Genomic DNA, 15,222 nt, shown 5'->3' on the forward strand with positions numbered 1-15,222 from the left:
TGCAGATCTTGAGGCGTATAGAAATTGTAGCTATATGAAATATCTTGTACGCTTCTATGACGCGTAGCCTCGTGTGCACCTTGCCTAAGCTTGTGTTAAACGCATATATCTTATATATTAAAAATTTAATTGTGCCGTGAGAGTGTGGCATCCCTGTTCAGCTACCTACATTCGGTATATGCCCAACAAGCAACCCTGGTGGGATTTATAAAGCAGCCCTGCCTATGAAAATAAATTCATAGAAGCAACACTGGTTACAGAATTTAAGAATTGTGTGCTTGGTTAGCAAAAGAGTCGTCAAAAATATTAAGAAAACTAACAAATTGCTCTCAGAATAAGTGTTTTTTTGAAAATTCTTCTGAAGATGTAAACCAGCATATAGTGTAAAGAAATAAAGATACTTGGTTCGTAAAAATGAGGTGAAAACTTTGATGCAAAACTAGCATTTAGTGAAAAGGTGTTTTTGTTAACACGAAAGGTGGCAGAAAAAGGTATCGTGTGAAAATCTGGTGAAGCGCTCTTGTAAATACCTGAAAAAGTAGTGCACCGAGAGCAAGCAGGCGGCACATAAATTCGTCGTTATAGGAAATTACCCATGGCGGAACGATACAAGGTGGCAGCATGATGACATACCTACAAACAAATAAAAATTGCATGTACTTTGTTTTTGTAAATTCGATGGACAAATGTCAAAATCGTACTGCGCCGGAAGTTGATGGATCAAATCTAATAAAAAAAGGTTTATAATCAGCTGTCCCATGCTGCCACCTTGTATCGTTCCGCCATGAAATTACCCAAATGACAGGGAGATTTTGCCGTATTTAAAAAAACTATTTTAGCAAATGGCAACCCGTTAAAAGAATGATTGAGAAAATTAAGTATGTTGACACATTAAAGGTGATGCATGCAAGTGCGAGTGAGATGTAAAATTGTCAAATCGATGTAAACAAGAATTTGTACAAAAGAAGAAATTATGCGAAAACAGTGAAACGTGTAAAAGAAAGTGTGATTTTGACAAGTGAGATCATGTGGATTGAATCAGCTTATTAGCACACGTTTCGTAGAATACTACATTCCTAAAAAATAATTGTTTTATGCAATATTTTCGTAAATTTCTAAAATGAGATATGTATATTTGAGATAAAATATTGAAAATCGGTTTCAGCCATAACAAGCAATAGTAGCGACGCGAAATCGTACCGTCATGCCATTCGCCGTGTAAAATTCATTGAAATGCAGTCTCATTCATATTCTTATATCTCCTTTATCAGCATTCGCTTTTTGTTGCGGTAGTGCGGTCAAAAGCAAAATTGGAATTAGGAAAATTGAAAAAAGTTGCCGGAGTAGGAAGCAGCATATGAGAATAATTGTGTATAGGTGAGATTAGTGTGGCGTATGGATAAAAAAATATTTCACTAAGAAATCCGCATTTGTATTTTGCTTATTACAAAAGGGCCCATAAATTTGGGTAAAGCAATATAAATAAAAGTATATATTAGCGATGCACAATTCGGGATAAATACCAAGAAGTTAAGTTTAGTGGTGTGTTTGTAAAAAAGTGGTGCCCGTAATTGTGTGTGTTGCTTTTTCGACTGTGTGCTGCTTGCCACAAACCTATGCTAGTGCCGTCTGCGCCATTCACCTTGGTCAATAAACCAAACGGGATTTGTTAAAGGAGTTTCCTAAATCTTGGCATAACAAAACATCATGGGTTTGTAGAAATTCTAATCAACTCCAGGCAAAATATATGTATATCGGGAATACATACATACATATAAGTATTAATGCAGGTTAATTGTAGAACACTTATTTGGTTTAAAATTGGATCAGCTCACTTAGTAAATATGCCAAACACTAAATCCGCCTTGGTATTTTGATAAGACAGTAAAAAAGCGGGGTGCCGGTGTGGATAGCTTGGCACAACATAAAAAAAAAAAATTATGTAAAAAATGGTTAGCATTCATAAGATAGACCATTTAGTTTACGCTTAAGGAAGATTCAACTGTTAATTAAAAGCTTGAAATTACTGCATATGTCATAAATCTTAAAGACACGCCCTTAAAGTTTTGGGGAGTTATCGATGTTGATGGTCTTTTGCTGGATATAAATCGGGTACGTTCCGGTAACAAGGACCATTAAGGTGTAAGTCGGCTCTTACGACAAGCATACCTGCCGTGTGTATATTCTAAGCCCCCTAACCCGTTGTGGTTATTGTGTTTGTACCTTCAGAAACAATTGTCGACAATTAAGAGGAGCGGTTGCTTGATATTGGCAGAACTTTGCGAGACATGAATGCCATATTGTGTGCTATCAACACATTCTGCTAGATAAATTCATCAGCCTCAAAACTTCAAATCATTTGTCAAATGCCTATCCATGAACTTTCTGAACAGCACTAACCCACGTTTTCCATGCCAATCTTCAAGCATATTGTAACGAATTTATTGCAATTCCCCTTATTTGCAATCTTCTGTTAACGTTCGAATCACTAAACTCTTAAATAAATAACACCACTATCCAATAATGCAAAATGGTCTTTATTAAAGTACTTTTTAAAAATAACACTGCTACTGCTCGACAGATGGATTGCTTAAATCAAACTGATTCTCGCGCCTCTACTGTTGGTGCTTTTATACTCTGTGATTTTCTCGTGACATCTTCAAGGCGCTTACAGAATTTACTTAGGTACTGCCATATAATTATAACTACAGATGCACGTGCATAGCTTCTCATATGCGCGTGTATTTGTGAGCGACACTTCCACAATTACAACTGCATACTTTTGGGAGCATCTCAGATAAGATATCTGCATGTGTTTGTGCGTTGCTTCTCCGCTACGTGTACGTACATCTGTGTAGACATAATGATTGACTCGTTTATGTAGATACATAATGATTGATTTATGGATGTGCATACAAGTCACTCTTAGCATCGGCTTAGAGATGACAGTACCCCTTATTGTTGCTAATATTCGTAACAATATGATACGCTTGGCTCCGCCTATCACATCTTTAAAATTCAACTTGTGGATTAGTGTACGCGCCTCTGCAGCCGTTGCTCTTACCAGCCCCAACAAATGACAGCCTAATTTCGCTAAGAGATTCTAGAAAATCAGATAGTCCTTTGCGCTTCTCAAACCGCTCACAAAAAACACAACTTTAAAGGGCTCAACAGTTAAATGTCTTGGGCTAAACTTTGCGCGTGTTTATTTATATGAGCTGCATATGTGGATGATAAATTCCTCATGGTTGAGCTTTTCAAGTTTGAAATATATATGTTGTATTATAATCAACAAGTTTTTCAAAACTTGCACGATAAAACCTTGTGGTAAGGTAAACTTGAATATGCAAAACGATGAGACCAAATCCTGTCAACAGCATGGCTTTAGAAAACTCCATAGCACCACCACCGCGCTAAATGCCATTAGCACCCAGATAATTTAATTAAATTTATTTATTATTACGGCTGTTTAGGCCTAAAACTTAAACTACTAAGTAAAATTCATTATTATATCATTTATTTCTATTGAATATGCTGTTGGAATGCCATGTGATTCCGATCAGCATATTTACTGGCGTAACAAACGGACGAGTCTGGGAGCCAGTCATTTAAGGAAGGTTGGAAAGGACGCGTTTCCAATCCTCCAGGGCTCCCAGCTTAAGGCAACAAAATTTGGAACTTATATTTTTCAATTATATTTGTATTTTAAGCTGTCGGAATGTATTGGTCTCCGATCAACACAGCTAAGCATGTCTTTGGATGTTGGAAATTGAAGTGTACCCAATCACCCCTCAACTTTGTTTAGTAAAGAGGCTGTCGGAACGCATGAAGACTCCGATCAGCACAGCTCAAAATATATTGGGAGGTTGAAAAGGACGTGTTTCCAATCCCCCCTGCTCCAACTTTTGTTTGACCTTATTTTGGTTACACATCATATAATTTTATTGTTATATTAATGCTGTCGGAATGCGAGTGATCCCGATCAGCAACAGTAAATATAGGCTGAAAATACCGAATTCCAGCGAAATTTGTTGTTGGAACTGTCTGGAGTTACTGGTGGCGACTGATTTTCTTTTCCTTAGGGCCGGGTGCATTGTATTTTGCTGCTACCACCCTGCAAAAATCGTTGGACCATGTGGTCCACTGGAGTACTTACCATTATACTCCACTGTAATGCAGCAATGGTCGAACTCATGTTTCTACACGAACATATTGTAAGCCGATCATTGCTCGTTTTTAACGATTGTAATCACTACACGATGTTTATTGAACTGTGGGTACTCCATGGATTACTCTGATGTAATGCGGAGCTGGAGTATATGGTCCCGTCCTAGGACATCGCAATGTTAATTAGACCATATTTTTTGTATAATTTGTGGTTAATTTTGGAGCACTCCGTTGGTCCATAGCGAGTACTCCATACATGCATGCATGGGGTACTCGCGATTTTTGCAGGGCAGTATTACCATTCCCTTTTCACGCTCCAGTATCGGTATGTCATGTAAAAAATAAAAGAAAAAAAACTTTATCTTATTGGAAGGGTTTTACAATGCTCCAATAAACTTTTTTTAAAATTATTGAAGTTATTACTACTTTTTATGTGATTAGGAAGTTCATTGAAATATTTCAGGCCCTTATAAAATATAAATTGCGGTTTAAATCAAAACCCCACCATAGAACAGTACTCGTTGCGCTACAGCTATCAAAAGCTTTTGATACGGTCAACCATGGCACGTTACACAAAATCTCAAATCAAAAAGGTGGACCGCAAATTATCTGGGTGGTCCGGCAGGCATCGGTGCAATTCAGAAACGAAACATCAAAACCAAGAAAAATTAAACAAGGTGTGCCACAGGGTGGTGTCCTATCCCCACTTTTGTTTAACTTCTACATGTCAAAACTACCTTCGCCACCAGAAGGAGTTACTGTCGTTTCCTACGCGGATGACTGCACAATACTGGCCACGGGCCCGGGCCCACAGATCGATGAGCTTTGCAACAGAATGAACGGCTACCTCCCTGATCTCGACTAAATCCTCCGCGACCTTATTTACAACATGGACGTCCCAAATATCGACCATTTTGAACACACAGAAAACCATCTACATAATGAGGCGAGAATACTCCCCATCAGAGAGAGAAATGAGATATTAACCAAACAGTTCTTGCTGAATACCCATAATCCTGGGCATCCCAACACGCATCTGATTGTAAGCCAACACCGCCGAGGAGCTTAAGGAGTCATCTCCGTAAGCATTATGAGGAAATACGGCACCTGAGAACCCAGCCGTATGAAGCCAAAGAACACAAGCAGGTCCTCAGTGAACTCCACAAACAGGCGTCGGACCTTTATGCCGGGAATTGCCCGGTGAATCCAGTACTCAAGGAACAGTACCCAAAACTTGCAGAAGAGGAACGCCACTCCCCAGGGAAAAGCGAGTCACTCTAGCTCAACTTCGATCTGGATACTGTAACAGGTTAAACTCTTACATATCCAGAATCAACCCCGGCATACAAAATATATGCCCCGCTTGCAATGTGTCCCCCACATGACACCAACCATCTATTTAATTGTAATGTGGAACCAACGCCTCTAACACCCTTCTCATTATGGTCCCCCAAGTTTCCTTGGACTCCCGTTAGAGCACATTGATGACAATTTGTGATCGGTCGCACCTATTGGATGGGGCGAAGCACTGCTACAACAACAACAACAACAACAAAATGATACCAAAGCTGCTTAAATTTTTGAAAAAGGATACCACTTCTTCAGTTATTTAATGTTACACAAACGTCGTTAATACAATAACAACAATATCGTTATTCCTTAGAAATACCTTGACATGTTGACCATAGCATCTTTTGAATGCACGTTTAGGCTAGGTAATGGCATATGAAGATAATACAAATAGACCTCTAAGAACATTTCTTTGTGTTCTCCCAAAATAACGCCGTTAACTTTCCCACGGATGGATCAAAGCTGGAAGGAAAGTTTGGTGGGGGACTTGCCAAATTATTGCAGCGTCTTCCAAGCGGAAGTTGCTGCGATTAAGGATGAGGCGGTTGAAATGCTATCCAGTGCTACTACGGTTAGGGAATTGAACATCTACTCTGATAGCCAAGCGGCTATAAAGGTCTTGAGTTCAACTATAGTGCGATTGAGGGTGGTCTGGGATTGCCTCACCTCACTTGCGATTGCATCGAACTATTTGGGTGACACCACCTCTTGCAGTCCTTTTGACCGGGAGTGGAATGCAGGAGGTTAGCCGAAATGATTGCATTCACTAAGCCTCATCTATCAATGGTAATTGTGGTTTTGACAGGGCATTATCAAATGGGAATCAATATACTGGAAACCCCATCCTGCTGCATCTGTATAGAGGATGACGTGGTGGTATCAACGAGTCACTTTGCTTGATTGTTCAGCTTTTGCCAGAACTAGGCGAAAGTATTTCGGTCGAGACTCAGTTAGATCTCCGAAGGATTTATAGAAGGTCGAGATCGTTCTATTAAAACTATATCGTTGCTAACCAACGATAACGACCTTCGACTATTGTCGCAGCTGCAGATGTACAGGAGAGGAGGAGAGTGTCCTGCACCTTCTCTGTCATTGTCCAGCGCTTAGTAGGCATAGGTTGGCCATCCTTGGTAAACCTTTTCTTCATGACCTTGCTGAGGTCTCTAGCTATGAAGTCAAGGCTCTAGCAAAATATATAAATTCCACGAAGTGGTTTGACCCGCTTTAGGAAGGGTAGGGGTCCTCTTTGAGACCCTATAGGGTATTACAATTGTCCCATTGGTGGCCTAAGTAGTGAGCTGATACCATAGTGCCCAGCTCAGCCCTCGCAATTTAACCTAACTTAACCTAACGATTCTCTAAGTAGCTATACGTCACCGTTATTTTTTGTGGTATTACAACGGACCTTCATGATGTCCAATTGAGCTTCCCCTACCAGGGTAAGCTACCACCTAAACTAACCTAACCTTATCTATGTGATTACTTGTCGGGGTTGAGATTATGGATACTCTTTGGGAAGAAGAAAGTATCGGAAACCGATTGTTAAACTCTTTTTGTTTGAAGCTCACAGCTTCGCGGGTTAAGTGTAATCTTATTGAAAGTACTTACTTAATTGGCGCTTAACCGTTTAAACGGTTATAGCCGTCCAACAAGGCGCGCCAGTCGCTCCTTCTCTCTGCCAACCGGCGCCAATTGGTAACCCCAAGGGAGTTTAAATCGTTTTCCACCTGGTCCTTCCAACGGAGTGGGGGTCGCCCTCTACCTCTGCTTCCATAGGCGGGTTCCGATAGAAACACTTTCTTGGCCGGAGCGTCATCTTTCATTCGCATAAAATGGCCTAGCCAGCGCAGCCGCTGCGTTTTAATTCGCTGGACTATGTTGATGTCTGCGTATAGTTCGTACAGCTAATCGTTAAATCTTCTTCGGTACTCGCCATAAATCTTTCGAAGAATTTTTCTCTCTCCTATTGAAATTAATAAAGTAATAATACATATCCTGATTCTACTGATGCCTGTCAACCACTCAATTTGGATTAAGTTTTTCAGTTTAGGAACTTCAACCAATGTTCAACAAACAGATTTCATTGAGAAGAACAAAAGAAGTAATTAAGATTCAAAAATAAAAATTGGTTAATAAGAAACCTAATTTGTTTTGTTTATCCCCAGGCATAAATAATTAAGTATAAATGCTCGCAAATTGACAATATCAACACTAAACATTATTCCAGCCAGAATCATTAAATCTAATTAACAACAACGAATAAGGTGCAATGTCTAATAACAATCCCCATGGACACATAACTCAGCCGACGCAAAATCCTTCATGGAATCATTTGCAAGTAAGTTAGTTTTTTATTCTAGCTGCTTACAAACATACGATACATATTTACTTACATTTGCATTTTCCTAATTTGAAGTCAATAACAAATTACACTACTAACATTATTTGGAAATATGTATAATATTTATTATTACTAATTTGTGAAATGCACCAACATGCATGCATATGTACATACATACATACATACAAACATATATGGCAATCATTATTATTTATATCATTATAATTCTTAATTGTTATATATATATATGTACTTAAATACAGATACCGTCATATATACCAAGACAGCCACAATTGGCGCACATGTCCAACGAGCGTTCCATGGTGCGTTCACCATCGGCATGGCATACACCGGCACCGCCACCGGACTCGCTATATAATTTTATGTCGGCCAATCATAAAAATGTAAATGTAATTAATATATCCCCATACATGCTTTAACGATTTCAATATAAAATAGAATACTTTCTATTTTCTTTATAATTAAAATGCTTTATCTTTTGTCGATCTTATGTCAAAGTAAAGATTTCTTATCATATTTTTTTTTTTTTAATTTGCTTGGCCTTTTTTACTCTTTTAAAGAATAAACACAAATTATAATTATTTACAAATTAATTTAAATTTAAATAAATTTATCGTAAATTTGTATATTATTTTTATTTTCTATTATTTGTTGTACGTAGCTTCTTAACAAATTAATCAACTACCATCTTATGGTCTGGTAAACGCGTTACCATAATTTAATTGAAAGACTTTTATTGTCAAAAGAGCAAGTGTCCGCAAAATGCCTAATCGGACATTTAAAAATGGCGTATAAGTAGCTTAAGTCGATGCTTGTCCCAGAATTTAATTCCTTTTTTTATTTATGGAACGACGTCAATCGGCTTGGGTAAATACTAATCTAGATAAATTAATGCAATAATAAAAACCTTGCGTTAACCTGAAGTGAAATGAAGTTATAGAATTAATTATTATGCTGTTATTGAATTTGAACCCATTCCTTTCTCTTGACTATTTTCCGATTCATCTTCCCAAAGGTTTAGGTAATATACCTGGATCTGGTATGCTTCCGAGCCGGCATCTTCTGGTAAATGTTTAGACTTCTCAAACCTTTGAACAGCCTTTTAGGACAAGCATGCCTACTGGCGGCTGGCGTGGTGTGATGGTAGCGTGCTCCGCCTACCACACCGAAGATCCTGGGCTCATGCCCCGGGCAAAGGTACATCAAAAAATTTAGAAACCAGTTTTTTCAATTAGAAGAAAGTTTTTCTAGCGGCGTCGCCCATCGTCATTATTTGGCAAGCACTCCGAGCCGTTCGGAGTAGGCATAAAACAAGTAGGTCCCATCCAATTTGTACAAAAAAATAAGAGGAGTACGACGCACGCTTCCCACGGCTGCCGGTTCTATGTACCGGAGCGACTCGGGATTTTTCCCGACAAAGGACTGTCATTTCAGCGTGACCCCATTTAATTTGTTGCGTCCCTCCCACAAATTGTCATCCTCCCAGCAGCTCCTTGCAGCAGGACTGCTCCATATTCTCTTACTCCGGGAAGGCATCGAATCCAATCCGGCGTCTCCTGACCCCGGTCCTGAGAAATGGTTTTGCTGCATCTGCCGGAAAAGAATCTTTTTAGGACGCTCCTACTCTGTTCAGTGTGTCTCGTGTAAGGGATGGTTGCATCGGACAGGTTGTTCTGGGCTTGATCCCAAAACCCGACGTCCACGTAACTTTTATAAATCTTTTGTGGCTCCTTGCTGTTCTCGCCCAAGGGCATCCCGTAGTCTACGCCTAAGCCCCCCCCCCCCCCCCCCCCTTTACCTTCCAGCAGCCCCGCTGCTCAGCAAGCCACAACAAGTTCCCGCTGCTGCTCGCGCCCCATGGCGCCAACAACTCAAACAGCTGCTACCACTCATAATTACTACCTTCGTAATAGAGTCGGTAGCAATGCTGAGCATCAGCCCCTGCCCCCGTCTTCTCCCCCCCCCCCTCTTTTCCGGCAGCAGTAGGTCAGGGAAACAGACTCTTAGTCCCTACCTCCGTGTGCACCGTCTGCCAGCACAGAATATATATGTTTGCGACATCCGCCCAATGCAGCTCCTGCCTTGGGTGGTGCCACTTTCCTAGATGTTCTGGTCTCCGCGACCGCAATCCCCCGACGGGTTTCATCGCGCCATGTTGCCAGGTCGCAAACCCAAATCATCCGGGCACCCCAATGCTTGCCCAAGGACGCCCAGTCCCAGGGCCACAACAGCAATTGCGTCCTGGCCTTCCACAATCCAGGCGTAGTCACCCGTCACTTACCCCCACAGTGGCGGTGTCTCCCCTTATGCACTTCAGAATTCTGCAGTTAAACTGTAATGGACTAACTGGGAAGATTACGGAGATAGTCGATTTCATGAAGCGGCACAACATCCGCATTGCTGCGATTCAAGAGACTAAACTCACAGCAAGATCTGCATTGCAGACCTGCTCTGGGTATAATGTCCACAGGAAAAACCGCGAGAGCGGAAATGGAGGCGGCCTCGCGTTTATCATACACCACTCTGTGCAATATTATATATTTGATCCTGGCATCGACCGCAGGGACAATGTCTTAGAACGTCAAGGCCTATCTGTTAGGTCAGGCGACGCAAACCTAAAAATTATCAACATCTACATCCCTCCTGCCACCTGTTGCCCCAGTGGATACCGCCCTAATATCAGAGCCTTACTCACTGGCAACAATCGCATTATCTTAGGCGATTTCAATGCCCATCACGATCTATGGCACTCAATCTTGCGGGCGGACAGTAGGGGCGAGATGTTGGCGGATCAAATAGAAGAAACGAAGTTCTGCACAATAAGCGGAGACGCCCCCACACGTATGGTAGGAAGCTGTCACAGTTCGCCAGATATCTCAATCGTGAGCGCAGAACTCGTAAACTGCGTCAACTGGCAGCCGATGGTAACATTGGCATCCGACCACCTGCCTATACTTATTTCGCTCGAGCGTACCGCCGACTTCATCGTCACCGAAAAACGCAATTTCATAAACTTCAAAAAAGGAAAGTGGGAAGAATATAAATCTTTTACAGACAACCGCTTTGCTGCCGTCCCTATCCCGACCGATGCCCGCCAAGGGGAGCGTGCCTTCCGTAAGGTCATTGAATCCTCCTCGGCACGTTTCATTCCCGCCGGGAGAATTCCCGAAATCCGGCCCCACTTCCCGGCGGAGGCCGCAAACATAGCGAGAGAACGTGACCTTATAAGACAGCTTGATCCAGGCGACCCCCAAATAAGGGATATAAACCAACGCATCAGATTACTTGTGGACGAACACAAGCGGGCGAAATGGGAGGAGCACCTAAGAGGTTGTAACCTCTCTACCGGTGTGGGTAAACTTTGGTCCACCGTAAAGTCCCTATCGAACCCGACTAAGCACAAAGACAAAGTTTCCATCGCCTTTGGCGACAAAGTGCAGTCGGATGCGAAAAAATGCGCGAGCGCTTTCTGCCGACAATATATAATGCATCCTACGGTCGACAAAGATAGACGGAGAGCCAATAGACACGCACATAAACACAAATTCAGCGCGTCACCAATCACCATCACCGCTAAAGAGGTTGAGGACGCCATTGGTCGCGCTAAACCATCCAAAGCAGTGGGCCCAGGCTATGCCAGCCATGCCGATGCTTAAAAGCCTAGGGAAAGAGGGTTTCAAATATTTAGCGCATGTCTTCAAGCTGTCTCTTTCCACCTTTGTCATACCCGAGAAATGGAAAATGGCCAAGGTGGTCCCGCTACTAAAGCCTGGGAAATCAGCTAACATAGGAGAGTCGTATCGTCTGATGTCTCTCCTATCGCCAGTAGCAAAGACGCTTGAAGCCATTTTGCTCCCTTATTTCCAAGCAAATTTGCAGCTAGCCTATAAAATAAACGGCTACCTCCCTGATTTCTCCAGTTTTTTCGCCTCGCGAAACCTGGCATTATCACCGACTAAATCTTCCGCGACCTTATTTACAACATGGACGTCCCAAATGTCGACCATTTTGAACATCCACGTCGATGGCACTACGCTACCGACTGTCCTACACCCCAAAATCTTGGGTGTGACGTTTGATCAGGATCTAAATTTTGGTGAGCACGCAGCCGCAATTGTTCCGAGAATTCAGAGCCGTAACAAAATCCTCAAATCCCTCGCCGGCAGTACCTGGCGAAAAGATAAAACGCTCATGACTACATACAAAGCAATTGGCCAGCCCATTACGTGCTACGCGTCACCCATATGGTCGCCAAGCCTAAAAATTACCCACTGGAAGAAGCAACAGGCCTGCCAAAATACTGCTCTCAGAATTGCCACGGGCTGTCTTCTTATGTCCCCAGAACACCATCTGCATAATGAGGCGAGAATACTCCCTATCAGGGAGAGAAATGAGATGCTGACCAAACAGTTCCTGTTGAATACCCAGAAACCTGAGCATCCCAACAGACATCTGATTGATGAACCAGCACCGCCTAGGGGCTTAAGAAGTCATCTCCGTAAGCATTTTGAGGAAATACGGCACCCGAGAACCCAGCCGTATGTAGCGAAAAAACACAAGCAGGTCCTTGGTGAACCCCATAAACAGGCGTCGGACCTTTATGCCGGGAATTGCCCGGTAAATCCAGTACTTAAAGAAAAGTATCCAAAACTCGCGGAAGAGGAACGCATACTCCCCAGGGAAACGAGTGTCACTCTTGCTCAACTTCGTTCTGGAAACTGTAACAGGTTACACTCTTACCTATCCAGAATCAACCCCGACATACAAAATGTATGGCCCGCTTGCAATGTGTCCCCACATGACACCAACCATCTCTTTAATTGTAATGTGGAACCAACGCCTCTAACACCCCTTTCCTTATGGTCCACCCCTGTTGAAACGGCAAGTTTATTTGGACTCCCGTTAGAGGATATTGATGACAATTTGTGATCGGTCGCGGCTGTTAGGTGGGGCGAAGCATTGCTACAACAACAACAACAAGGTGTACGACGCAATTTGGAAGAGAAGCTCGGCCTTAAATCTCTTCGGAGGTTATCGCGCCTTACATTTTTTTTTATGCCTAGTGGCGATTATGCTACTTTGGACTAGGTAGGCAATTGAAAAGTAAAGTCCTCTCTCGGCGAACGAAAATCATACTGTACAAGTCACTTATCGTATCCGTCCTGCTATATGGGACAGAAGCATGGACCGTGACAACAGCAGATGAAGTGGCTTTGGGAGTGTTCGAGAGAAAAGTTCTTCGAAAGATTTATGGACCTCTACGCGTTGGCGATAGCGAGTACCGAAGAAGATTTAATGATGAGCTGTACGAGCTATACGCAGACATCAACATAGTCCAGCGAATTAAAACGCAGCGGCTGTGCTGGCTAGGCCATGTTATGCGAATGAAAGGTGATGCTCCGGCCAAGAAAGTGTTTCTATCGGAACCCACCTATGGAAGCAGAGGTAGAGGGCGTCCCCTACTCCGTTGGAAGGACCAGTTAAGTAAGTAGGTAAGTGGCGATTATATTATAAGTCGTGTAACCTGCCAGGGATCCGAGTAACAAATCTTCACCCCTTCTCCTGTTGTTGTTGTTTTAGCGATAAGGTTACTCCCCGAAGGCTTTGGGGAGTGTTATCAATGTGATGGTCCTTTGCCGGATACAGATCAGGTACGCTCCGGTAACACAGCACCATTAAGGTGCTAGCCCGAACATCTCGGGAACGATTTATATGGTTACATTAAACCGTCAGGCCATCCCTCCCACCCCACCCCCAAGTTCCATGAGGAGCCAGAGCCTCGTCTGTTAGTGAAACAGGATTCGCCACGGATAGGTGAGGTTGACAATTGGGTTTGGAGAAGCTATATATTTCGCTGGCAACCTGAAAGGGTTGCGCTACACAGCCCCTTGAATCTAGTATTTTAGTCGCCTCTTACGACAGGCATACCTACCGCGGGTATATTCTGATCCCCTTACCCGCTGGGGTATCACCCCTTCTCTTACCTCACTATACAACTAATATTGACTCCTTCTGTTCAGTAGCAACCGGTCTCCCCTATACTGACCGCATATGCAATATCGACGCATGCAAATAAACGATGAAAAAAAACTTAAAAACTCTTCTCTTCTCATAGATAAGTGATAGCATTTCTTATGCCCTTCTACTACCTACATTGTGTTTTTAAGCAGAGCAAATGGCAAAATAACCGTTAAGACGGTTAAGCGGCAATCAAGTAAGTAAGTAAATGGCAAAATAGAAACTCCAAACGAAGTGCTATCTGTGCGAGACAAAAAAAGTCTTATTGCTGTTTTCGGCATTGTTATGCATAACTTTGGCTTTTCTCTTGTTTTTGTTGTTGAAGGAGGACAAAACGGAGTACCTACTGTTATCAAGCAAAACACCTTTTCGTATTGGCAACCACGCAGCTATTGGCAGCCATAAATACGATATAGAAAGACTTCGACAGCGAAGAATCCTTCTCGTCAATGAATGCCATTTTGGACTAGGTAGGCAATTGAAAAGTAAATTCCTTCGAAAGATTTACGTACCTCAACGCGGTAGCGACGGGGAGAATCGAAGAAGATGAGCTGTAAGAGATTTACGCAAACATCAACATAGTCCAGCGAATAAAAACAGCGGCTACGTTGGTGAGGCCATGTTATGCGAATCAAAGATAATGCTCCGGCTAAGATGGTAATTTTATCGCAACCCTCCATAGAAGCAGAAGAAGAGGCCGGCCCCACTTCGCGAGAAGGACCAGGAGGAACGATTTAAATTCCCTTGGTGTTACCAAATGGCGCCAGTTAGTAGAGTGAAAAAGCGACTGGCTTGCCTTGTTGGTCGGTCATAACCGTTTAAACGGTTAAGCGCAAATTAAGTAAATAAGGTTTTATTTTTCGGTCTTAAGTTGTTGTTTTAGCTTCTTGTTTTGGTTGTTATTGTTATTGCATCGGGTCACTCACCTCTGTTCCCACGTTGCAATCCAAGTTGTTGTAGATAAGTAGTAGCGCGATAAAAGACAAAGTTCTGCATAACAATGCCCATAGAGCAAATATCAATACATTTTTGTTTTCCTCTCGACCCACTACAAATAGCATTTAGTTTGGAGTTGTTATTGTCATTCGCTCCGCTCTAAATCACGACGTGGCTCGAGGCAGAGCAAAAGAAATGCTATCACTTTTCTATGCTGCGGTTCTGCCCTAGATCTGTTCAAGTTCAGAGACAGATCAATAGCGCAAGAAAACTATAGAGCAATATAGAATTTTCAATCAATGGTGAAAAAAAGTTAACCAAAAAGATAATAAATAACTTTATACAAATTTATTGCAAAGGGAGACATTTCGTACTTCGAAAGTTCATGT

The 15,222-nt window shown here is 42.2% G+C and overlaps 1 protein-coding gene across 20 annotated transcripts in view; it reads left to right on the plus strand.

Annotated features, from left to right (window-relative positions):
- Positions 1-15,222, plus strand: part of LOC137245606 (uncharacterized protein CG5098) — a 96,252-nt gene that overhangs the window by 20,747 nt on the left and 60,283 nt on the right. For 7 of the 20 annotated variants that reach the window (XM_067776541.1, XM_067776532.1, XM_067776537.1 and 4 more), the window contains exons 1-4: positions 269-491; positions 840-1,377; positions 7,683-7,855; positions 8,122-8,262. In XM_067776541.1, coding sequence (XP_067632642.1) covers positions 7,787-7,855; positions 8,122-8,262 — 210 coding nt within the window. In that variant the 5' untranslated portion in view covers positions 269-491; positions 840-1,377; positions 7,683-7,786. Of the gene's footprint in view, positions 1-268; positions 523-839; positions 1,378-1,453; positions 1,712-7,554; positions 7,619-7,682; positions 7,856-8,121; positions 8,263-15,222 lie in introns of those variants that run through there. The other 13 variants (XM_067776535.1, XM_067776534.1, XM_067776538.1 and 10 more) reach the window with 13 other exon arrangements.

Source organism: Eurosta solidaginis, chromosome 3 (genome assembly GCF_040869045.1).
Source record: "Eurosta solidaginis isolate ZX-2024a chromosome 3, ASM4086904v1, whole genome shotgun sequence".
In the NCBI taxonomy this organism is placed as follows: domain Eukaryota; kingdom Metazoa; phylum Arthropoda; class Insecta; order Diptera; family Tephritidae; genus Eurosta; species Eurosta solidaginis.